The following is a 24895-nucleotide window of genomic DNA, read 5'->3' as shown; positions in this document are numbered from 1 at the left end:
AGCAGTGAGGAAGAGCTGCCATTGTGACTGTTGCAGTACATAGCTTTGTGCAGAGATTTCACATCCTTGCATCTGATTTTCCACTTGAGGGCACCCTGCTAGGGCCTCCAGCTGGCCCCTCCTAGGGACCGCCTTGTGCTGAGACTTTGTAACATAGTCTGAAAAACTTTCTGACCCCCCTTGCATCCTCCCAAAGATCACCAGTGTCCCTGCGAGCTGCCTGACATGGATGCAACTGGGCTGGCGGTGCCTGCAGCCGATGGGACAGGCAATGGAGCTGGTGCCAGCCCTGGGTGCAGCCAGAAGCTAACACTGCACATGGGATGCAAGAGGACACCTCAGTATAGAAGCTGGCTGGGTCTGGCAGGGTACCAAAAAACTGCAGACAAAACGGTTCACAGCACAAATATGTCCTGATAAACATTGGCTAGTATTAATTTAATGAATTGAGACCTTAATTGGAACCAGTGTTGAGAAGCATATATATTATCTTTTTCACAGCACATATTAAGAAGTGCATTACAGGGGTGCAGACTGTTGTACTGTATAGAAGAACTGAGCTTATTAGGAAAAAAACCAAAGCTCCTTTGCTGCAACTTTGACATAGCTGAAGTTCAAGCACGTATTTTTGATCTCTGCTAAGTATGACCAGGATGGAACAGAGCATTTCTAGGCCTGCCAGCAAGTTACAGTAATTTGGATCTCCAAATTGAAACTTCAGAACTGAAGGTCTTAAGAGGATACCTGATTCATAACAAGCGGGACATACAATAAAACAATTACTGGGGCTTGATAAATTCATATTTCCATCATGACAGGAATGTGACAATACCCATTAGATAGCTGATGACAAGAGAATAAATAAGGCTTCAACTAGAACAAAACTATACTGTAACTATAAGATATGCATGTGTGTCTACATAAACAGCAGAATAAGAGCCATATCCATTACTTAACTATTCCTAATCGACAAAAAAAGAAAAAACAACCCTTGTTTCCTCACAAAGTGAACAGACTATTGGTAGGAAAAGAAGGAAGGTTTTGAAAAACTACATCGCCCCTTTATTTAGAGTGCGACCACAGGGATGCTGCAGTGACTGAGCCACACTGCTCCAGGAAGGCTGCACCACCTTCCCCACCTGCAGGCCTGCACACTGCCTGCTCTCTCACACTGTACCATGTACACCAGCTATAGGTGGTCATGGTATGCTCCCTTGCAGGGCAAAGTGTGCCATAGTAAGGCAGCACATCCCTCTCTACGCTCTTCCCTCTCTGACAGGCTGGTGGATCTGGAGGCATGCCTCTACTACTCCCAGTCTCACATGGTCTCTAAATGCAGAGCAGATGAATTAAACAAAAATGTCTTCCTGATATAAAACAACAGGGGCTTTTAATGAAAAACAAAATTTTATTGTAGTTCTATCATACTACTGTGTAAAAATATGGGGGATTTTCATTCTGAAATGCTTACAAAAAACACTGGTTAAAATAAGGTTGTAGTCTTACAAATGTGTAATTATCATCAGTGATTTTGTGTGAGGCAAATATACAAACTGGCTACCACTTCTTTCTGGATGTACAGAAGAATGATATTATGCTTTTGCTATGGTCACAATACACAGCACACCGTAGAGAATGCCTATGGCCTGCCAGCTTCAACATTCATTTTTTTTATTTGTATCAGACCTTGAAGCATTTCTGTTAAATAACCATCTTGGAATATAGAAAACTTTCAAATTCATATGAATAATTAACTTTCTATATTGTCTTTAAGGCACATATTTCTATCCAAATTTAATTTTGGTCCAGAGGAGTAACTGTATTTCAGACATCAGCTATCCAGGTATCTGACAGCTTGCTTTGTTGTAACTATCCTTTTGTCCATAGATTTCAACAACATGTATTGAATCCACTGTCTGTACCACAGTGTTCTGTCCTGGTACAGCTTGTTTCACAGGTGCGCTACTGCTCTTGGTTAACTTAGGCAGATGATTGTCGTCTTTGCAACACCCAGGAGCTACGATGTCCCAAGTCCAATCCTCCTGGAACCTGTAAGCATGAAGGAAAAAGCTATTTCTGTTTCATTTGTTCTGATGAGGATACAGAACTTTCCAATCCATTTTATTTGCACATCAGGCATTTTGCAAACAACTTGTGATGTAACATATGGACTCACTTCTCCTAGCATTAAAACTAATTGGCAGCAGTGGGGCAAATACTTGTGTCTTTAAAAGCTAACGCAGATCCTGGAAAGACTTGTGAGGTTGGTTTTATTTGGGGTTGGGGCAGATGTTATTTATTTGTTTTCCACCAAATGAGTCCCCAGCTTCAATTTAATGCTACACTATCTAGAGAATATTACAAAGAACAACTGAATGCTGAGACTGGTGTGGAAGGAAAGTCCTTTCTTGGTTATTGGAGCACTGTTGGGAGCACAAGAGCCAGTTCTCAGTGGGATTTGAGGTGTTAATGCAGTGCTGTTGCATCATGCCTTGTGCTAATGCTTGACTGCCTGCCCTAGCTACTGCTTGGCCCTCCCAAAAGGGGCTGCAGGCTGGGACTCTGCATTTGCCAGCTGCGTGTGTATGCAGCACTGGTGGTCACTGATCCATTCTGCACCCCACTTTTCCACACTGGGAAAGGAGAACTTGTCCAGCTGTGGGATAAGCCAGCACAGGCTACTGATGCAGACATCAAATAACCCAGCAGTGGATGGTGTGGGCAGAGCATGCTGAAAGATGAGAGATAGCATAGTTGCTGAAAGGATGTTCAGTGAATGACACACAACTGGTTCAGGAAAACGGGGGGTAGGATCAGCTTGTGCTTAACTCTGCTGCAGGAGGCATGATGGATGTAGCTCCCTTAAAGCACACAGCTCTGTGAACCAGAAGAAGGTAAGACACAGCCCTTTCAGATTTGCGCTCAATTACTGTAGTCTGAACATGCGGGCTTTTGTAAAACCTCAGTTACTCCACAGCAGCCGTTTGCACACATGGCAGATGCTGAGGTTGCTTGCCCCACATTCACTGCAGGTAAACTAGCTCAGGTGGCTCCTCTAGCTTCCTCTGAAGCTGGTGGTGGTGGCCACTGAATGCAGCAGCCTCCACACCCACACCTGGGACAACAGGGTCTTTCGTACATGAAAAGTGGGTCAGGAAACAGAAGCTGCATTCTGCAATTATCTGTTGCAGAAAGCCAGCAGAAGTGCTCATGCACAAAATGTGCATACATATAGGACCCACAGGGGAATAACAAAAAGTAAAACCAAATAACAGAGGTCTTGCTGTTCTGGTACAGAGTAGGTATACTACAGACATCTTTCTTGGGAGTAAATCTTGCTCTTCACTGGAAAGCTGTATTACAAAACTATTTGGGGCATGAGCTACAGTCAGATAGTGTAAAGGCATTTTAAACCACCTCTGCTTTTGATGCGAGGAGGCACTGTATCAGTGTAGTCAGATTATACTCATTAAGGAGGTGCTCAGATAAGCAGAATTTACCCACCTGTAATGTGGACAACAACAAACTCGTCTATTTCTCAAAAAATCAGCCCAGAACTTTACCCACTTTGTATTGATTTGCACTGTTTCAACTGTGCCTTTTAATCTTGGTACATCAACAAGTCTTCAGGTATTTTTTGTTTGACACCAGAAAACCTATCTGAGTACCCTTGTGGCTTGCCATCAAGGAACAGAAGCTACATGGAGTAATGCTACAGATCTTACTGCTGAAAGAAAGTCTTCTGAGATACTTGCTACTGTGCCTTTTTTTTTTTTAATAGTACAAAGAATTCAGTTCTATCTTCTTGAGGTGGTATCCAATAGTTACAAAATAAAAATGAAATCAAAAGAGTATGTACAGGGAGAAGAATATGAATAAAGTTTTGCATGGGGTAGCCATAGCCTTTGCAAATAGCCCTGCCAGGATTATAGCTCAAATCTAGGTATTCTGGTTACCTTGCACTAAATATATTCTACCTGGGCAGATTTCATCCCATTCTGATGTTTTCTCCTATAAAGCTCTGCACTGAGAAATCCAATTACCCACAGTCCACCACCAACTCAGAAAGCCAAACTGGCTAAAACTGTACTTGGAGGACAACTATAACACTGGCTAAGCAACCTCTTCCCCCCATTTTGAGAACTATTTCACTTCCATTGACTGGAAAAAAGTCTAGTATTGGGCCCAATGTTATTCAATATCTTTATAAGTGATCTGGATAACGGCATCAATTGTAGCCTGATGAAGTTTGCTGATGACAGCAAGTTGAGTGGGGAAGTAGACACTTCAGAAGGGAGAGCTGCTCTGCGGGGAGATCTGGATAGGCTGGAAGAGTTGGCCAGTGTCATGGTTTTAGCTGGGATAGAGTTCATTTTCTTCACTCTAGCTGGTATAGTGCTGTGCTTTGAAATTAGCATGGAAAAAAAAACTTGTTGAGATAACACACAGATGTTTAGGCTGTTGCTGGGTAGCGCTTGTACTAGTCAAGGACATTTCTAGCTTCCCATGCTCTGCTGGGTGCACAAGAAGCCGGGAGGGGAGGGGGCACAGCTAAGAGAGCGGATTCAAACTGACCAAAGGGATATCATGTAACGTCATGCCCACTATGTTACCTGGGAGGGGCTGGCCTGGGGGGGAGGAGGGAGCAATCGCGGCTCGGGGACGGGCGGCGTCAGTCAGCGGGTGGTGAGCGGTTGTATTTTTTGTGTTTCCGTGTTTTTTTCCCTGTTTTCCCTTTCCCTTCCTTTTCCCTTTTATTATATTAACATTATTGTTACTATTATTATCATAATCATTTATCATTATCATTTTATTGTAATCATTAAACTGTGCTTATCTCAGCCCACAAGTTCTTTTGCTCGTCCGATTCTCTTCCCCATCCCACAGGGGTGGGGGGAGTGAGCGGGCGGCTGCGTGGTGTTCAGTTGCCAGCTGAGGCTGAACCACGACAGCCAGCAAGAACCTTATGAAGTTCAACAAGGAGAAGTGTAAGGTCATGCACCTGGGAAAACATAATCCGGGAGTACAGCACAGACTGGGATCCACCTGGCTGGAGAGCAGCTCTGTGGAAAGGGACCTGGGGGTCCTGGTGGACAGAAAGCTCAACATGAGCGAACAGTGTGCTGCTGCGGCCAAAAAGGCCAACAGGATGCTAGGTTGCATCAAAAAGGGCATCGCCAGCAGAGAGAAAGAAGTCATTATCCTGCTCTACTCAGCACTTGTCAGGCCACACCTGGAGTAGTGTGTACAGTTCTGGTCCCCGCTATACAAAAAGGATGTGGACAGGCTGGAAGGGGTCCAGAGAAGGGCCACCAAGATGATCAAAGGACTGGGAAGCCTGCCATACGATGATAGGCTGGGAGAACTGGGTTCGTTCAGCCTCGAGAAAAGGAGGCTTAGAGAGGCTCTCATCACCATGTACCAGTACTTAAGGGGTAGCTACAAAGAAGACGGAGACTTTGTTTTTGCAAGGAGTCACATGGAGAGGACAAGGTGGAATAAACACAAGTTGCTCTTGGGGAGATACCAATTGGACACCAGAGGGAAATTTTTCACAGTGAGGACAGTCAACCATTGGAATAATATCCCCAGGGAAGTGGTTGACTCGGCCACGTTGGACACCTTTAAGAGTTGTCTGGACAGGATGCTGGGCCATCTTGTCTAGACTGTGCTCTTCCTAGAAAGGCTGGACTAGATGATCCCTGAGGTCCCTTCCAACCTGTGATTCTGTGATAGTATGAGGTGACAGTAGGCACCCTCCATTCAGTGAAGTCACTGCAGTTCCACCTAAGCAGAGGCTGAAAAGAGCTATTTAGAGGGTTGCAGTGTCAACAAGGGACAGATAAATGTGCACACAGTGGCTCTGCTCTGCATGCACGGCTATCAGTCAGCCTTCAGTTTGCACTTTCATCCTCAGGAGCTCTGTACTTTATCCAAAATTAATGTGGCTTATTTTCAAGAGCTTTGACTTTCCTTAACGCCAGTGTCCATCTGGGCTACTTCAAAACATCATGGTAAAAGGATCAGAAGACCCCCCTGTACTCTTATCTGGAAATGCAAACCCATGCAAGGACGTGAGGTGCTGAACAGCCTATCTGGATGTACAATACATTTGACAAGGACAGACTTTATGTGACAGATAAAGTTTGAGCTCCCATCTGGGGAGAAGAACAACCACCATAGCATTTGTCATTGGGTTTTAGAGGATTCACAAGAATTTTGCTTTGTGTGACTTCAGAGCTGTTCCTAGCTGGAGGGAAAAACTCTGTTAACGGGACATCCGAGGAGTGTGAGAACTCAGAGCAATGGGGCTTCCACAATGCTGCCCCTCTGCTGGCACTGGCTCTAAAAAGACATTTTTGTACTGGAAGATGGGAGGATTTTTTTGTTGCTGTATGTCTGGTGGCTTTGTACAAGACCTTGGGGTAATCATGGCAGCATTATGAAACCAGTAATAGCTTTACTGAAAGCACATGTTGCTGTACACATACCCTCCATGCTCATTGCGATGACAATGAAAACTGAAATTCAGAAATCAGTATAATTTAGCAGTCAGCTATCCTACCCTTTGTGACAGGGCCCCAGGATGAAACCACAGCTTACTTCCCCTGCCTGATCTTTCTTTGAAATCTGTGTGTCAAAAGGTACTGGAAGATTTTAGTCTTTGAAAGGTGGCAGTGGGGAACACAGAGCACAGCAATAACAAACTAGAGGGAAAAAAAAGCCTCCATGAATAGAAAAGCTCAAGGTGGGACAACTTGCAGTTGGGGGACAATCTATATACAAGCTTGAATGGGAAATCTCCTCTCCTGAGCTGGGTCTCCCCTCCAGTCCTAAGTGCCACACAGTCAAACATCATGTCTTGGGAACTGCATTTATTACATACAATTGTATCAAACAGGTCATTTGCTCTTTGCAGCCATTTCACTGGATGCTTTATGTCACAGTGATGATTAGCATCTCCTCCTGCAGCCCTGGGAGCAGCCCACTGGTGGCTCTCCGCAATTTAAGCCTTGTAGCTGAGCTGGGGGACCCATATTTACACCCACGCAGACATTCAAGTACGCTGTGCAAACGATCCCGCACGTGTACCACTGCCTTGGGCAGCAGTAGCTGGCAGTGCTGACCTCTGCACGCCCGAGCTTTCAGACAAACATGAGCAATTTCTGACAGCGAGGTCAATCATAAAAGAAAATGCATAGACCCTTTGGAGGGGGTAAAGGGTCCAGCACTCTGGTGAGACTTTGAGAGCACCCAGATAAATCAGTTTCTCCGGGACCTCTAACAGTCTTACACTAAGTCACTGTTGTAGAAGATGTTTTGCCCCCCCAAATTCTCCCACTGATGGATCTCCTGGCAGTCATTCTAGGTGTCCTGGTGGGTTTTTCTTGTTCTGCTTACATTTTCCATCGAGCTTTGCAGCAGCTTGTCTCTCAACATGGGTATTTCTTCAAGTGGTAAATCTATACCACGCTACCCTGCTAGTAGAAAGGCATCAGATCCTTCAGCTTTTTAATCTCTTCTACTCAGGTGTTCAGATGGGAAAAGCAGCTGGGGGAAGAAGGCAAGGTAGGAATGTGGCCAAGTGTCCCAATACCATCTTGTTCATACTTCTAGAAGGTCCTTTGGCTTATAGCCATGCTCCTCAGCAAGCCTGGGCAGACACGAACATTTTTTAGAGCAACACGAGCTCCTGATTCGCACCTTTCTTGCAAGCCCTTACACAAGGTAGTGCAAAGCTTCAACAATTATAGCCACTAAAAGAAAAACACATTTAATTTTACTGTGGAGGCCAAAGCTACGAGCTAATTCCACCAACCTTGCATATGTCTTCTTGGCTGAAAATGGCAAGTTGCCTCTCCTAAGAGCATGCTGGTGGAGGCCAAAGCTACGAGCTAATTCCACCAACCTTGCATATGTCTTCTTGGCTGAAAATGGCAAGTTGCCTCTCCTAAGAGCATGCTGGCTTTGGTTTTTTTCCAGCTGTAGTGGAGATATCTGGAAGGAGGACTTTACACCTACTGAGACATTGGCTCTTCCATTTGATTCACTCCTGCAGTCAGATCAGCTACTTCATAGAGAATGTTTTATAACTTGGCCTAGAGCTGTGTAAAGTAATTCACCTCAAAAGAGTCCAAATTCGGAATGCACAACTTCTTCCAAATGCCTCTGCCCAAGGGGAAAAAAAGATCACCAAATTTCTTTGCTGCTCTTTAGATGTATTTCTGAGCTGGGCTAGTTTCTTTCTGGCTGTAATCTTAGCTGGCAGAGGATAAAAATGAGTTAGTATACAGCTAAATTCAGTCCTGCCTGAGCGTGGAAAATACTGGACCATCAATTCTCCCTTGCAAAATAACAGTACATCCCTGAGTTGAGGGAGTATGTATTCCAGGTTACAAAACTGTTATGCTGAAAAAGCAAAGAAATTAGAGGCTTCCCTAGGTGTGGCTATTTCTTACCATAATTAGAAAGTTGATGCACACTGAAATGAGCTCTGTCAGCTTTTTCTTATTACTATGTATCTGTATTTCTCCTGGGTAGCTATCTTTCTATCCATGCTGATATGTAAATACACTACAGCTCAAACAGTGGAACACCCAGTTCTTTAATGTCTTTGCATGCCATAAAGGGTTTGGTGTTTACTCTCACAATGGTTATGCTAGATTGTGTGTATTTTTATGATTTCTCCTAGAGGCATGCTTCCACTTAATGGAAAAGAGGAGGCTGCTATTTCAGTTTGGGATTCACAAGCAAGCCCCTGGAGTTCCTCCACCTTACCCCAAGCAGGGGATCTGAAGCCAAACTTGCCTTAACCCACCTGTACCAACTATTCACCTGGGAAACAGCTCAGCTGACTCATGGCAGCGGGCGAGCCTTCCCTGTGCCTGCAGTAGGGTGACCCCTCTCTTCTTTTTGACACCAGTTTCTTTAATACCATCTCTTCCTGACTTTCACCTCCATCTCTCAAACATTACCAGTAGCTGGCACAGAGGAAGGACAGCTGTCATTAAGCTTCTCTTTACTGATATTTTACCCTGTGCCTGTCATGGGGCAGAGGACAACCTGCCTGCTCAGGCAGCTGACTAAGTCCAAGCTCTCCCACATGGCTGTTTGCTGGGGATGGAAAGTGGGGGTGAACCACTATTTATCTCAGGTGGTAGTTGCCAAACAATTATTCCAGAAAAGAGTTACTGCAGGGTCAGGTATTATTCTTTTCCAGAAAATAACTGACTCAAAAATAACATATCCTGCTCAGAAACATACCCATTTCAAAAAACCTCTTAAACTTAGCACAGTGTTTCAAGTGCTAGTTCCTCTGCAATACCAAATGTCCCTGATTCCCAGGATTCTCCCTAGTGAGACCCACAGTGCCTGTCTAACCCCAAGCAGGTGTGGTGCCCTTGGCTGCTTTGAGAAAGGTCTCTCACTTTGGATGAACAGTGCCGACAGTCCTGGTTTCATTCTCACGCAGAATTGGTAAGACTTAAATCTTAACATGTTAAAGAGAGCAGAATATAATTTACTCATTTTAGGCTTTTTTCCTATTACATACCGCACTCAGGCAGTCAGAGCTATCCTCAATATAACCCCATGATGACAAGCCCTGCCTCTTCCTAGCAGTCCTTGTGGGGGGCTGTTTTGGAGGTTCATGCACATTGTTCTCTAACTACATTGCCCAGAGCTGCAGCTAATCTCTCTCCCATAGATGACAGAACCTTTTCATCAGCTAATCTGTCTCAAGCCTCTGCATCACGCAGTAACCTGCTATCTCTGCTCCATGCTCTAAAATTCTGAGAAGCAATGCTGGGGGAAACATGTCCTTTCCAGCAGCCCCATGCCTTGTAACTTGGCTTTCCCTGCTCAATATTAGCTAAGTCTTCAAAGATTATAAAAGAGCAAATATGCTGTAAATGCTTGCAGCTCCTGCATATAAGACTTTCTGCTAAAAATTGATATTTTTATCCTCATTCTGATTCCTTACATACAAATGAAAGAGGTGGCATCAATAGTGACTGTACTCTGTAGCTAATGATCCCAGGTATTTGTAGACATATTTCTCAGCATTTTAAAGCCAATGGTTGAAGCTGCCAAGAATCCAGAATGGGGCTCACTATGATTAGAGTAGTTGCCACTAAAATTCAACTCTTCCCTGCAAAACTATGTATTCATCACATTTGTTCCATGCTTCAAACACGAGTGGAAAAAGATCTCATTTTGCAGCAGACAGGTCCAGAACAGCACACTGCAGCCTCTACTGTCCAACAGCTGGGCTTCTACATTATTTATAACTTCTATACATCAGCATTCTGCATCCACATTATGTCACCTCGTTACAGCCAAAATGATCTCATCAGCATACTAAGGCACCGCTTTAACAGATGATAGATTTTTAATCCTAAATTACTTTGTAAACCGTAACAAATATCTTACCTGTCTGAAAGAATTGGCTTTTTGTTTTATTTGTTCTTACAGTATTTTTGATCCTTAAAGTGGTGAATCAAAATGTTAATCTCTAACCTCTAAATCTATTTCAATTACATCTGAAAAGCAGCATGACCTACATCCTTTTAAAGTCAAAAATAGGGTAAGATATACTCAGGAGGGTTGTCTGCAAGGGTGGAGGAGTTCTCTCCCCTCCAGATACTTCATTTGCCACATGAAGAAGCAGCAGAACAGTTTTCTTCAAGAAAAGGAAATGCTATCTTATAAACTACACAAAGTGCCAAGCCTCCACCCACTCCTTTCTCAGACAAGGGCACCACTCATCTCTCAGCCTTTCCCTTCTAAGTGGCTTGCAAAGCCACCTCCCATGGCTGTATCACAAAGAACCATGCACACTGAAGCCCTGAAAAAGGCAGAAAGAAAATGATCAGCCTCCCATGCTTCTTAGTAGAGTTCCTTATTAGAAAAACAAAGTAGGATTTCTGATTTGCTCAGAGGTCTGGTGATGCATTACACAAATTCTTCCAAATGTCTGAAACATTAACGCTAGATGGGATAGGATGGCATAGAGTATTTCAGTTGCATGGGACCACAATGAACATCTAGTCCAACTGCCTGATCAATTCAGGGCTGACCAAAAATTAAAGCATATTATTAAGGGCATTGTCCAAATGCCTCTTGAATGCTGGCAGGCTTGGGACATCGACTGCCTCTCCAGGAAGCCTGTGCCAGGGTTTGATCACCATCTTGGTGAAGAAAAGCTTCCTAATATCAAGTCTGAACCTTCCTTGAGGAGCCTTGGTTAAATTTTCTTTTGGCTTGTTTGTGACCATGGACAAACACTTTGGTTCACATGCACACAGTAACATACAGAAGCTTTCTTTTGGGCTTGCTTGCCCTCAGTTTTGCTGCTTTTTTCCAACCACCTCTACTTATTTCCTTGGATAATTGATGCTGTAACAGCTTCACCACTACAGCAACACCTACACAGTTAAAGATTTCCTCCAAGCATAGGCTGCCAACACATCCACTTCATGTTAAATGGAGAAAAGTACTGCAGAAATAAGTCAGGTAGTAAACATGACCTTTCATGCTGGTCTTCCCATCATAAGCCAGCTTTATGTTTGCACCTCCCCAGGGATTTGCCTACACTGTACTGCTGTTCCCAGTAAGCTGGATGTGCACAGGATGATGAAATTTAGCCTAATTTGCTATGCATGAAAAATAAGTCTTGCAAGTAAAACACAAAGCTGACAGATCATTTATTGTCTTCAAGAGCTGGCATGAAATATGTTAAAATTCCCACATCTCATCCTGCACGTAGATCCATTTGACAGAATTAATCAGTAGAAATTAGCATCTTTTACTAACCTTGATTAAATAGCTCTTATGTGAGTGAAGAAAGGTAACAAAGTACAAATTGATAAAGGGTCACACCTGTTCCTAGAGCAATTCCAAGACAGTTTTATTCGGGGTCTGTAACAGCTTCAATGCCATTTCCATCTCTGAATAGAAGCAGCGGCTGTTCTCCACGTGAGAAATTGCTAGACTTTTGGCTCTGGGGTGCACAGACTAATACACCTGCCCTCCTAGCTGATTTTTGCTCTGCCTAGTGATTAGCCAGGATCACATCACCTTTGCATGCTGGAAATAAAGTACACCTTGATTAACAGTGGACCTCATGTGCCAGGAGGTGGGTATGTGCACAAGTATTTAACAGAGCATGTGTATTGTTCTATGTAGAAGAAAAAGAGCTCACAGGCTTCTCTCCTCCTGCCCTCTGCAATTCCCCACTGAAGTTTATACATTCTCCAGTTTTCTAAAGAAACAATAAACTTGTTGAATTCTGGCCCCAGAGAAGGTGCTTATCCAGAAGAATTGTATATTCCCTGCTACTTTCAGTTAAGAAAAAGTGTACAGAATTTGGTAAACATCATACAGCAGCTTCTGCTCTGTGGAGTGGTGCAGATAAGAACCCAGAAGGAGCTCAAGGCTCCAGCAGAGCACTACCCTGCTTATACCACTTTATAAGTTTATCCATATTATTTTAAAAGCAGATTACCCTTATACAAAACATTAACATTGTAGCAGATTGAAGATGCCCAAAATTAAAAATTGCATCCTAAGTTTTCTAAAAACTGTTTAGGTTATAATCAGTGTTTGATTAGCTTTATACATCTTTCCGAAATCACCCAAAGCTAGGAATTGATTAAGCAGCCATCAGACTTCTCTGCAAGTGCTCCATTTGAATATAATTTCCAGGTGCACTGTGACATGGAATTAGGTTTATAATCTGCATAAAATTGTTTTCTGCAGGTAACCACTACAAGTCACAGATACTGCTGTACATAAAAGCTGTACAAGTGAGTAGTGAATTAACAGCAAACAAGGATTGTGCTATATGTTATCGAACTTGATGACAAAGCAGAATCCAAAGGATATAAAAGACACAATGACATATATTTATATGAACGGTACAATGACGTATATTTATATGAACGGTAAAACAGCTATTAGAATTTAACACTTATTAATTTTTCTGTTTTCCTTTTGTTAGCAACAACACAGCCAGAGTAGCACATCTGGACACTTTCACAGGTGGTTTTGAACTGACACAAAAACACACCTATGCCCACCATCCACAGCATCCACATGATGCACTTTATTTCAGCGTGGACATTTCTTTGGACTACCCCAGCGTCAGGGTTCCCACACTGTGGGCATTCACACTGCCTTGAGGATGAGGATCCCATTGTGTTTGCCCAGCACACCCTGATAATGAAATAGTATTTCTCAAGAGAGCTTTTGCAGTCACTGAGGGATAAACGGTAAATGGTAATACTTGATGCTCACCTTGAGCCGTACTGCAGCCCAGTTGTTTCTGTCTGGCTCCTCTCCTAAGGCTCTTAGGCAAGCTGGCACCTTGATACCACTAACCAGTACAGGGTAGTGACTTTCCTGCTGCCATTTACCATCAATTTAACAAAGCCAATTAAAAACCTCTCTCCAGTTAATCTAATGCAACCTTCCCTGCAGACCAGGCTTAACGAAGCACTACTGGGGACATATGAAAGAAGCTGTAAGGAGGGAGGTCATGCTCGGCTTCTCTCTGTCTCACTTTTTGGCAACATTCATTCCCCCACAAGATGAGCAAGGTCAAGGACAGCCCTGACAGTCCACTGGCATCACGACCTCTTCAGGGGCATCCCTTTAAAATGCATTTTCGAGGAATCCTCTCTCTAAAATTTATTCAACGAACTCATTCAAACCCACTATATTTTAACAGCCTTACCTGTAGAAGCCTTGGTTATCATATGCCATGTTGGTCACATCATCAAATACAGATTTATTCCTGAGTTTCTTATTGTTGTTGTTTTTGTTTCTTCCCTTAAAACCAAAGTAAGCAGCTTGCATGTGCTCTAGTTCTTCAGTTCTGAGCTGGTACCACAGCTGCCTATCTCTGTGAATAAAGCAAGGGGTAAAATACATTACTGTGATATGATAAACAGCTGTATAGCTGAGGTTTTATCTGGCCACAGCCCCAACTCACTGGAGTTTAAATCTAAATCCAGGTTTACTGAATACAGCACTTAAACACATGTGGAACTTCAAATGGAAGCCAAATATCCAAAGACTTAAATACCTACTTAAATACCTTAAGGTGGGGGGTTCTTAAAAAGCATAAATATTATTCTGTAAAATAGTGTTATTTTAAGTATTATCCAGCACTCCTTAAAAACAAGCAAGCAAACAAAACAAAACAAAAATCAATTTCCTTATGAGCACCTGTGGATAGTTCCAGGGAACAAAAAGCCAATAATTATGTCAATTTGATTCAGTGCATTTTGAGACTACAGGTAGTAGGGAAAATCACTTAAGGCATAATGTTGTGCCAATGTTCTCATGGACCTTCATCAGCAACACGTGTCAGGCCAGATCCTGTTGTATGTGAAAATACTACAGACCATCCTCATTTTATGGAATAAATTATTTAAGAAAAAAAAAGTATTTTCTGTGAATTTTTGCAGCACTGCCTTTCCTAAGGGTTCAAAAATCACCAGGCAGGTTGAAAAGATGAATTGACTTAAACATGGAGGAGATGGGTAACACTGCCTTTGTTAAGAGCAGGTCTTATTCAGTTGCTTTCAGGATATCCTTTCAGAAACGAATAAGGCACTTTTCATGCTGCTCTCTACAACTCTGGGGGGGGAAAAAAGAGCACAATTTCTTTTCTTGTTTTTAAAAGAAGTTTAAGATTCACATTATCACAGACATTCACACTAGCTGATGGGGACAAGATTAAATTTTGAGGGCTGGTGATGCTGATTTTGGTGTAATTTCTGTCCTCTCAAGATGCAATCCTGCTCCTGCCAAAGAAAACAGCAGCTATGCTCATGCAGTGGGACAAAGTCTGCAAGGAGGCTAAATTATGTGAGGACTTGGAGAAGCATTTGTCCTTTTTCACTCCAAATGCAAGAATAAAACACTATATGGCACTTCAAATACCATCAGATACCTTGCAAGACAGATTTGTAGGCAGAGGTGATCTCTTCTAGTAGACCAACTAAAATAGCCAAAAAAAGTAGACAGGTACAAACTAGCTTTTCTTTCAGAGATGGTCTAAGAGACACATATTTAACTAATCCCCTACATAGTATTCTCATTTTTTATTATCAAGCCTGCAGCTCCTCTTCACATTAATGCTCTGTGCATCCAAAAGTCGATCCACGTTTTCCAACTACATCAACTGACCTCACAAAAGAGAACCCCTCTACATGAAGACCCTCATGCACTTCTGCCCTTGGATGCTGCCAGCTGCAGCAGCGCTACCACCACATCTGGCACGGTGCAGCACATCCTGCAGGTCAAGCAAGTTTTGTACAGGGATGTGTTACTATTTCTTATGATGTGGACAGTTCCTCCATCATCTCAGTTGCTTTCTGACAGTGGGGCCAAGCCACACAATGCCTGCAGGTTCCCTCTCCAGGTCTGGGGTTCAGTCATGGATGGGCCACGTTGGAGCAGCTCCTTCAGAGGCAGTGGAGGGAGGACAGAGGGCAGCAGGGAACTGCAAAACTCCCAACAAAAGGTATAATTTTATGTCCCGATGAGAGAACTGGGTCAAAACATCCAGTGTGAAGGGCTTTTCTTTCATAAGAGAAAAATATCAAGTCAAAGTTATGTGAGCAGCTAATGTGGACAAAACTCCATTTAAAATAAATGAAAAACAAGGACTTTGATATGAATTGTCTTATCAAAAAGACAAGTGGTGATTCCAAAAATGGCAATCAACCCTTTCATTAAAAAAATTATTTCATGCTATCAGTGAAAACCTAATATTATGAATGACACCAAAGACTTCCTTTTCTGCCTCACAAAATCCTTTCAAGGGAAATAGAAAATCAGTATTTTGGTTACCATCAGATTTCAAGATGACAGAATTCCCCCCCTAAGCTGGTTCCCACACAGCTCAGAGCAGAGATCTTTGCTCATGCCTTCCAAAGTCTCCCTCTACTCCACCACTACCCTACCTCACTCCAAACACTTCTCTGAAGCAAGAAGAGGCTTAAAATCAACCAGAAGTGCAGCTTATTGTCTGCAAGGCAGGCATCAGTGGGACAGGGTGCAGCCACCCCACTGAGTTATGAGCAGCAGTGGGAACAATGAGCAGGAAAAGTGGGAAGGAAATGAAGAATAGGTGCCTGTGGAAAGCCTTCTGTAGCAGGTGACTTTGGATGGATGCTTTCATGAACAACTGTGGCTCAGCTTTAGCCTACAGCCAGATGTGGTCAAGCAGCCACTCTTCACACTGGTTTTTTTATAATGGACTGGATTGGTAAATTTTACTTCTTCCCATGCCTGTCTATAATCCTGCCCGCTGTCTTGCACTTCAAGCTAGGAGACAAAATCCTATGCCATTCTAGCACAGCTTTGTGACAGCTTTAAGTATGCTTTGCAGATGGTGAGGGCTTTGATGGTTTTGACACAGATAGATTAATTTTCCCAGCAGTGTTCAAGGAAAGTAAAGGAAAAAATGAAAGAGAGGGAATAACTGAAAACTCAGCCAATCTTAAATAATTCAAGGACAGAAGGACTGGTCCAGCAAGTAAGACTAGTAAGTTCAGCTTCTGCCTAACCCTGGGAAATCTAGATCTGCCCAGGCCCACTGAGGTCATCTGACATTAACCAACATTAGGTGCTTAAATAATCTAGAATTTCAAGTCTTTCTATGCTTAAAGCCTAACCTACAAATTACGGATTTTAAGTAATCAACATCATTGTCATGTTATGAGCATCAAGTCTGTTGAAGCTCTCTGCTACGGGTGGGGTATGATAAGTGGGAACTGTAAGATGTACAGTCTTATGCCGGTTTTAAAAATCTTTTATTGACATACCTTTGAGCCCTCCTCCTTTCACTTTTCTTCACACACTTGATAAGACAACAAGTTAAAAAAGCCATGGACATCAGCAGAATGACAGCACAGCTCACGATGGAGGCAATCACTGCGACCTTAAATCCAAAAGTCTCATATTTTGATACAGCTGCAGCAAAGCAAACACAGAAGCATGTTTCTAAGGTCAACATATTAATTTATCTTCCACATTTTCATTAAACCAAGCTGAAACCTACCTGCTTCACACTTCTGCTAATAATAGCTCAATGAGGACTTTCATGTTAGCATGCGTCAAGATTCCAGAGTATCTTTGCTTCAGCTTAGAGCTATAGAAGCCTCAAATTGGGCTATTTAAAAATCTCTTGTTTATAGGCTACTAATGAATTGTTCACAAGTATTTCACCACTGCAAGTAATTAAACACAATGCCTTTAGCGGTGCAGTAGCTGAAAAGCACAACTTTGTTGGCATATCAAATGAAGATGACCTAGCAGACTCTTACAAGCAATAGTTAACAAGGACTGGAGCTGAAAAAACAAACCCTGCCAGGGCTAAATGGGTTTAAAGAAGCCCTTTAGAGCAAGGAGTTCCATATAATTACATCCTATTTGGCAGGCAGGGAACAACAGGTTTTCCTCTGTTTAGGGAAGGATGGAGGGTGGAAGGGACAGTATCTGCAGGGCTCACAGTGACCTGATGTTGGAAGTAAATTATGCAGACAAAAGGAGTGGGAAGATGGTGTGGCAAAGCTAACGCAGATCTCTGCCAACTCATCTGGAGCACTAAGCATGTATTGCTTCAAAACTCATCTAGTTCTTCCAATACCATGATGACCAGCACCAGAAATGGTTCAGCTGAGCTCCACACAAAGCTTTACATTTCTGCAGCCTCTGGAGGGGAGGATTCCTCTCATTTTTCTTTAATGGAATCTCTCAAATGAGGAATGAACAGCTAAGTTTGTGAGGGAGCAATGCATCTAAGAGAGCCATCCATCTACCAGTGTTTTAAAATTACACAAGGTCTGAGACACAGACTGAAATTCTCAAAGCTCAGAGATACCATGTTTTGCCTACTTCTAGTCAAATTACTAATAACCTTATAATAAATAAGAAGGAAGATGGCGTGAAAGGTAGGTAATGTTGCCATTCAAATGCTATTTGTCAGTATGGTAACTTTCCCATGTGCCTGCCCACAGACAGCAACCTAAAATTGTTCAAAAAATATCACCGTGTTTCTTTTACAGCAAAAATATCTTCAGAAAAGAATGCCAGGAGATTAGAGGGTTTGCAAATATGCTTGCACATTAGTTGGTCACATCTATATTTTCTAAAGAAGGGTACAGCATGTAGCTACAGAGTCACAGTTATACCAGGTGCAACACTTCTGGAGTAAATATGTGAAATCAGGCATAAATCCGAGTCTTTTCTGTTTCATGATAATGAATGATGTCAGAACACATAGAGAAGGCAATAACAGTCGTGGGGGCAATTCTAAAGGAAACTGAATTTGTCTTTTTCCTTGCACAGAAGTCTAGAATGAATCTGAATATTGTAGGAGATAGGCAGGGCAAAATTAATACAATGTAGCCCAAAGGGACTGGGAACGGTTTGGAAAGAACCTTACGATTGCAGGAGGGCGCTCCAGCTGTCCACTGCGTTCTGTTCCCTTTCCAAATGCAGGTGATGATGCCTGGACCCTCCAGCTGGTGTTCAGCAGAGCACTGGAATGTTATCACCGTCCCCATGGCCGTGCCATTGCCATGAATGATCTGCAGCGTGCCAAGCTGGGGAGGGAAGACACGGCTGCACTGCCCTACAGAACAAAACCAAAGTGAGACAATGCAGTGCCAGATCCAAAACAAAGGTCCACTTAAGTTTTATTGCAATCAGATTGTAAATCAGTCCAAGTTAATGGTCAAAACAAATAATATCCCTCAGTATAAGCAATGCTGACTTCTCTGCCAAGTACCAGCCCAAGGCCAAACCCCCTTTGGTGCCATTAAACAGCTCCACTGCTCTGACCCCCAATGCAAAGGGAGTTTTTATTCATGTTGCAACATTATCTACTTAGACTGGTACATATTAAAACATTAAAAAAAAAAAAAAAAAGCCATTCGGTGAGTGGTGTGGCCTCCTATCGGTTCCTGTCTTGTTGGACTCTGTGTGTTTAATTAATCAGACTACCATCTTCCATGCTGGGACTATTCAAAGCACATTTTCTCCCATGCAAACTTTCCAAGATCTAATGGATTGATCACATATTTCAGCATTTCACTCTACTTGGTAGCATCTTTTCATGATCCTACAGAAACTTCTGATCTTTCAAGAGCGCTGCACCTCGGTTAGTCTTGGCTGAAATGAGCCAGCAGGTTCAAATGCCACTGTACAAGGAGAGGACAGAGGGAGACATGCACATACAGCACAACTACGTTCGACTTATCTCCATTTTCAGGTGACAAACTCAGCTTTATAGTATATCATTAATTTTTAGTACATTTTTGGTAATTCAGCTTTTCTCTCTCTATTTCTTTGTCATTCATACAACTGCTCTTTGAGTCATGGAGCTGTTCTCTTGGCCACCTGACATCAGCCGCTAACTTTATAGGTTGGGTTTTATTGCCACAACATTCCTTGTTTCACACTCATTTTAAACACAAATTTTAATGATCGGTCATTAAGACAACATATAATATCCAGATTACTTCAATGATAACAACAAATATATTTTCTGGGTTTGTATATGAGCACTGACAGAATATGGAAACTGTTTTAGAAAAAAAAAGATTCTGTAAATTTACTAAATACCTGCACTACTGCATCAGAGCCCAAGTTCCCTATCTTTCACTGGCTCTCCACATGACTTCAGCAGACTCAGAGGCAACCAGGTTGCAATTGCAAGACCAAGTTAAAGCACTATGACTCACAAAAGAATTAAAAGGGGGAAAATATGCTTCCTACATTTACAAGCAAAAAGAAATGTAGAGTTTGAATAGCCTCCTTGAGAACATCTTGACAGAATCACATGTTGATAGCACATCTATTTTACTTTTAATACTAAAACTGCCCCTTGGTCATTAACTAATTCTGTGATCCAACCTCAGCAGACAGGCTTACCACCTATCTTCAATTTACATGTCTAAAAAACCCAGGTGTGGAAAACAAACCAAAGAAATCTCAGCAAAAGACCAAACAAAAGCCATGGTGACAATTACCAGTCTAATCTACCAAGTAAATATGCACTGAGGACTAGATTTTAAAAACATGCCTGTTTTAATTCCATGCAGATTGTTTGTTTGGTTTGCCACTTCTTTCGGTCTCTTACTATGGCAGCAATTTGCCTCAATGAGAGCAAATATTTTCTAGAGCATTGTTTCCTTTTATCTCTTGTCCTTCCTTCCAATAGCCCGCTACATGGGATGTGTGCATTGGACAACCTTCCTCCTCACTTCAGATAAGCATTAGGAGTTTGGGCTCTTCTTTTTGCCTTAATTACTCAGAGACTTACCCTGAAAACCCATTGTCCTAAGCTGCAAAATATCCACTTTTTAGCATTTTACACTTTCAAGGCTATTTTTAGATACTGGATCACATAGTTCACATCAGTGACGCTTCCAGCTGCATGAGACGCAGAAAGTAATTCAGAGCCAAATTTGATTCAAAGTACATCTGCTTAGCCACCATAGCAGCCCTCATTAGATGATTTCAGCAGACTTGCCAGTTTACCTGGGCTCATTATTCAGCCTCTGCTCTCCAAAGAATATATCATTTGGCACTGGACCCTTTCTTTTAAGACATATTTCATTTAATCCAGCATTGACCATCCTGAGTAGTACATGCAGCTGTAGCTGGTCCAGAGGATCATTCCTGAATGAATGTAGAGAGGCTCATCTTAAGAGCAGCTAAGGAGAGCTAAACTTTTGAAAGCTTCTACGCCTGGCTTTACGCAGATGTTGAGCTGGAAGTTCATCAGCTGCATTTCATGTAGCTGCATTTGGCCAGAATAGAAATACCATTTCTTCTTAAGAGCTTTTCAACACAATTTCTTCCCACCAAAGACAAAACATTAAATGTGTCACTACTTTTTGCTTTTTACAAATGCTTTTACTGAAATTGATAGATTTTTGACTTTGTGAATTTTATCCAAGTTTGGATTTAATACCTCTGGATAAAATTTGCCCTAATTTTCATCAGCAATGGTCTTCTAATAACTCATTTGTAAAATATCTCCTGTAAGTTCTAGCAATCTTTGCTATTAACTGTCTGTAATGATTTTGTGGTTACTTGCTGCATTCACTGTTCTGCTAGGTTAATTTTACCCTTCCATCTCCAGAAAATAATTTTTTAGGTAAGCTTCCATCCTCGTATTTATAGAAGCCAATGTTCCATATAGATTTATCCTTTGAATACTCTTCAGGCATGTTTATCTGACTAAATCTACTACAATCAAGAATTTTATTAATATTATTTAAAATATTATATATTTATATTTTTTGTTTTAGCTGAGGCTGGTGTTTAAGGCTGCATTGCCTCCTGAAGTAAAACACAAATACTGCATAAACATTTGTGCTGACCAGATTTACATCTTGATTTATATTTCTTTTCTAAATATCTAGAAAATATCATTTTCAGGCCTTGGGTTGCAGTAATAGCACCCAGAAATGTAAAATTGAATAAAACCCTAATTATTGTTCATGTAGCTTTTGCAATATCTGCATCTTAAGCCCCACAGGTTCATGCCTGACAGCCAGCACCTAAAGCTAAGAGGAGTGCTTGAGCAATTAACAGCCTATCAGCCACTTATACATAGTTTAGTAAACAGGAAAAGTCATAATGTGCAGTTTAGTTTTGGTTAGCTTCATGTCATTATTCCTAGACTTGGTATGTGTCTGCAGCACCTAGTTCCCATTACTCCTCACCGTTGATCTCTACTCCTACTTCCAAGCTGTGCTGGTTTTGGCTGAGAAGGGGTTAATTCTCCTCACCGTGGAGGGTCAGGGGCAGCTGACCTCGACTGGCCAATGGCATGTTCATTCCATACCATGTGACACCATAACCAGTATATTAAGGGGGGGACAGGTTGCGTCTTGGGGGCAGCGCGGCATCGGGCGGTTTGTTCCCTTCCCCCTTCACCCCCTCTCCCCCGGGGTTTTGCACCTCTCATTGTTCTCCTTTACATTGCATTTCTGTTGTTGTTTCTTTTAATTTTAATTATTAAACTGTTCTTATCCCAACCCACGAGCGTTACCCTTCCGATTCTCTCCCCCATCTACCGGTGGGGGAGTTAGCGAGCGACTGTGTCAGGCTGAGCTGCCAGCTAAACCATGACACAAGCTCAAGAAGAAAACTCACTTGCCGATACATCCCTATGAAGCAAAGGCTGGAAATATTTTTATTTATTTTGAAGTCCAACAGAAGCAGTGAGGACTCTTGCTTGTTCGTTTTACTCACTGAAAAGGATTAACAAACCACCTTCTCCACTCTGCGTACCATGCCACTGTACAGCGTCAGCTCTGGTGAACTGGGATGACCATCCACCATCAGCTAGACAATTCCCTTCAGGGCACAAAGACCCGAACACCTTTAAGTTCTTGCAGCTACTTCTCCAGCTTCTTGTAAAGCGAGACCTGATTTATACAAATGTATTTCTTAGCTTGGCTTCACACTAAGAGGATACCTGGTGTTCAAAAAGTATCTGAATCTGCTGCTACTGTCTGCCAACACATTAGAAGGGTGTTGGCTATAGCAAATAAACAGACTATTTCATATGACAGATAATTGTCCTCAAAGTAAAGACACTGAAGTGTAGTGTACTCCGTAAATTCTTAATTCACCCAACCACTGTGTTCAGAAATAGCCACATACATAATTTCCAGGCACTGAAAAATAGAGTAATGCAAGAATTAAGACAAAATAATCCAAAATATCTCTTCTCATGCACAGCCAGGATTACCTGTATTGCAAAATTGATTTGTCAGAAAGAATTACCATATGGTTTCATTGCCAGCAAGTTGCAGATTTATGTTTTGCTGATGAGAAAACCAAAATGAGAGAGCAACCTACGCATGCTTCCTCATTAAACATTTCCCGTCTTCCTTCCATAGTGAAACATAGAGGCTAAAAATCAAATACAACACATAAGTATACACAAAAATCATCTAAAGCACAGCAATAATTACCTGAAAGCATGTTATCAAGATGGCCACTCGCTGTTTCTGCAGGCTGGGAGCAATCCATGACTTCGCCTCTTTATTCCCATACACACGTAACTCAAGCCTTTGCATTGCTTATTGTTGAATATTTAATGCAACTAAAACACACTGGAATGACCAGATCCCAGAAAGATACAGAATATTAGGTTCTATAAACCCTGTAGAAAATTAAGATGCTGATATTATTTCTGTAAGTCTATTCTCCTACAGAAGCATGCCTTGGAAATTAGTGCCTCTGAAGTCGCAGGCATAATGTTGAAAAGCCACAGCAGCCTCACAGAAGAGCTCTTGGAAGAGCTCTCTCTGTCAAAATGCAAAAGAAAAGCAGCTAGAAGTGAAATATGAAATAAAGCAGATGTAGTAAAGCATCTTGTGTGAGTGAAACCGCCTCACCCTGGCATCGGTCCCATTGCGACCATGCCTTCACTCCCTTGCAGAACTGGCCATGAATCCTGCCAGGGCTGGGCTCTTAATTGCATGAAGTGCTGCAACAACAAATGGTTACCAGAAAGAGCTTATCCTCCCACTAGAAAATTCAGACACTGGCAAGGCTTTTTAAACATGACACCAACCCAGCAATAAAAGAGATCAAGGCTCTTGAAGTTGCAGCGCTTCAACAAGGTCCCCAGCTGTGCTGTACCCACTGGGAAGCGTGCTATGGAGACTTCCTAGTGCTTGGTGGCACCAGCTAATGACCTGTTTCAACCTTTTCTAAAAAAAGCACATCAGCAGTGGCATGATTTGACCTTTCCGACCTATTTCATTGGTTTCTGAGAGTCACTCTAAAGCCGAGACACTGGAAAGCTGTTATAGACCCGTCCGCCTTCAAACATGCACGCATGGCCCTACAGTTATTCCCCTGGGGGCAGTTTCAGAGGTTGATGTGTGGCACAACCTACACGCACCAAAACACTGCCCTCTACACACACAGCTGTAAGGACCACCTTCAACAGGCAGGGCCAGGCTTGGCCATCACAGCCCGGGAAGCTTCATGCTCCAGAGTCTGATGGAGAACTGCAACAGCAGCCACACAGACGGATGCTCCCCTGGGTCACTCCCATGAAAGAACCAGCTGGACAAGTGCGGACAGTGAAACTTGGAAGGTACCTACAGAAGACATCTGTCAGAGCACACAGTCCGAAAAAAGAAATGCAAGTTGTTAATGATATATGGGTCTTGCATCTGCCTGATTTCAGCATTTCCAAATGAAAATACTCCCTATAAAATATTCTGGGTTTCTACTGAAAAATTAATTTTAAAATTGTGAAGGAGGGAACCTAAGTTCTGATCATTCTCACAGGCCACCATTAAACACTTATGGAAATGCTTTTTCAAAAAATCTCATTCTCCCATTGATAAGGAACTTCCATGCAATTAAGAAAGAAGGAGGGAAGGAGAAAAGAAAGGTATTTGAAACAAGTTTCCTTCTCCGTTTACACATCCATACGCAGATGGGCTCTCTGCTCTCACCTATGTTGTAGCAGATACTTTAGGCTCACTCCTACCAACTTCTCTCATTTTTTTTTCTGTTGTCTGTTTTGTAGGTAAAACTGATTTTTCAACACGCTGTTTGCAACATAATTAACATCATGCAACAGCATGAAGCGGTGCTGGGACTCCCACACCAGGCTGAGTCTCATTGGTTGCATTTTGGGCAGCGTTGCTTTCCTTCTCACTACGTTCAGGGTCACCAGCAAGGCAGGGGTCCCCCGGACAAGTGAGCACATCTCAGCATCCTGCATGCTTCCTCATGTATGGCTAGTTTCTTTCAGGAGCACTTCTGCAATTTCGGTTCAGCCATGGCAGTGTTTGGGCTGCAGCTGCTATCAGACAGAGCAGGGTCCTATCTG

The 24895-nt window shown here is 42.4% G+C and overlaps 1 protein-coding gene across 1 annotated transcript in view; it reads right to left on the bottom strand.

Moving 5' to 3' along the window:
- Positions 1-393: 393 nt before the first annotated feature.
- SUSD3 (sushi domain containing 3) overlaps positions 394-24895 on the bottom strand; it is a 36962-nt gene continuing 12460 nt past the window's right edge. The window contains exons 2-5 of the mRNA XM_075096640.1: positions 18461-18649; positions 16839-16986; positions 13736-13903; positions 394-2049 (exon numbers count right to left, since the gene is read on the bottom strand). Coding sequence (XP_074952741.1) covers positions 1836-2049; positions 13736-13903; positions 16839-16986; positions 18461-18649 — 719 coding nt within the window. The 3' untranslated portion in view covers positions 394-1835. The remainder of the gene's footprint in view (positions 2050-13735; positions 13904-16838; positions 16987-18460; positions 18650-24895) is intronic.

The sequence above is a fragment of the Phalacrocorax aristotelis genome, chromosome 6 (assembly GCF_949628215.1).
Source record: "Phalacrocorax aristotelis chromosome 6, bGulAri2.1, whole genome shotgun sequence".
Taxonomy (NCBI): Eukaryota; Metazoa; Chordata; class Aves; order Suliformes; family Phalacrocoracidae; genus Phalacrocorax; species Phalacrocorax aristotelis.
This window is presented reverse-complemented; position numbering and strand designations above follow the sequence as displayed.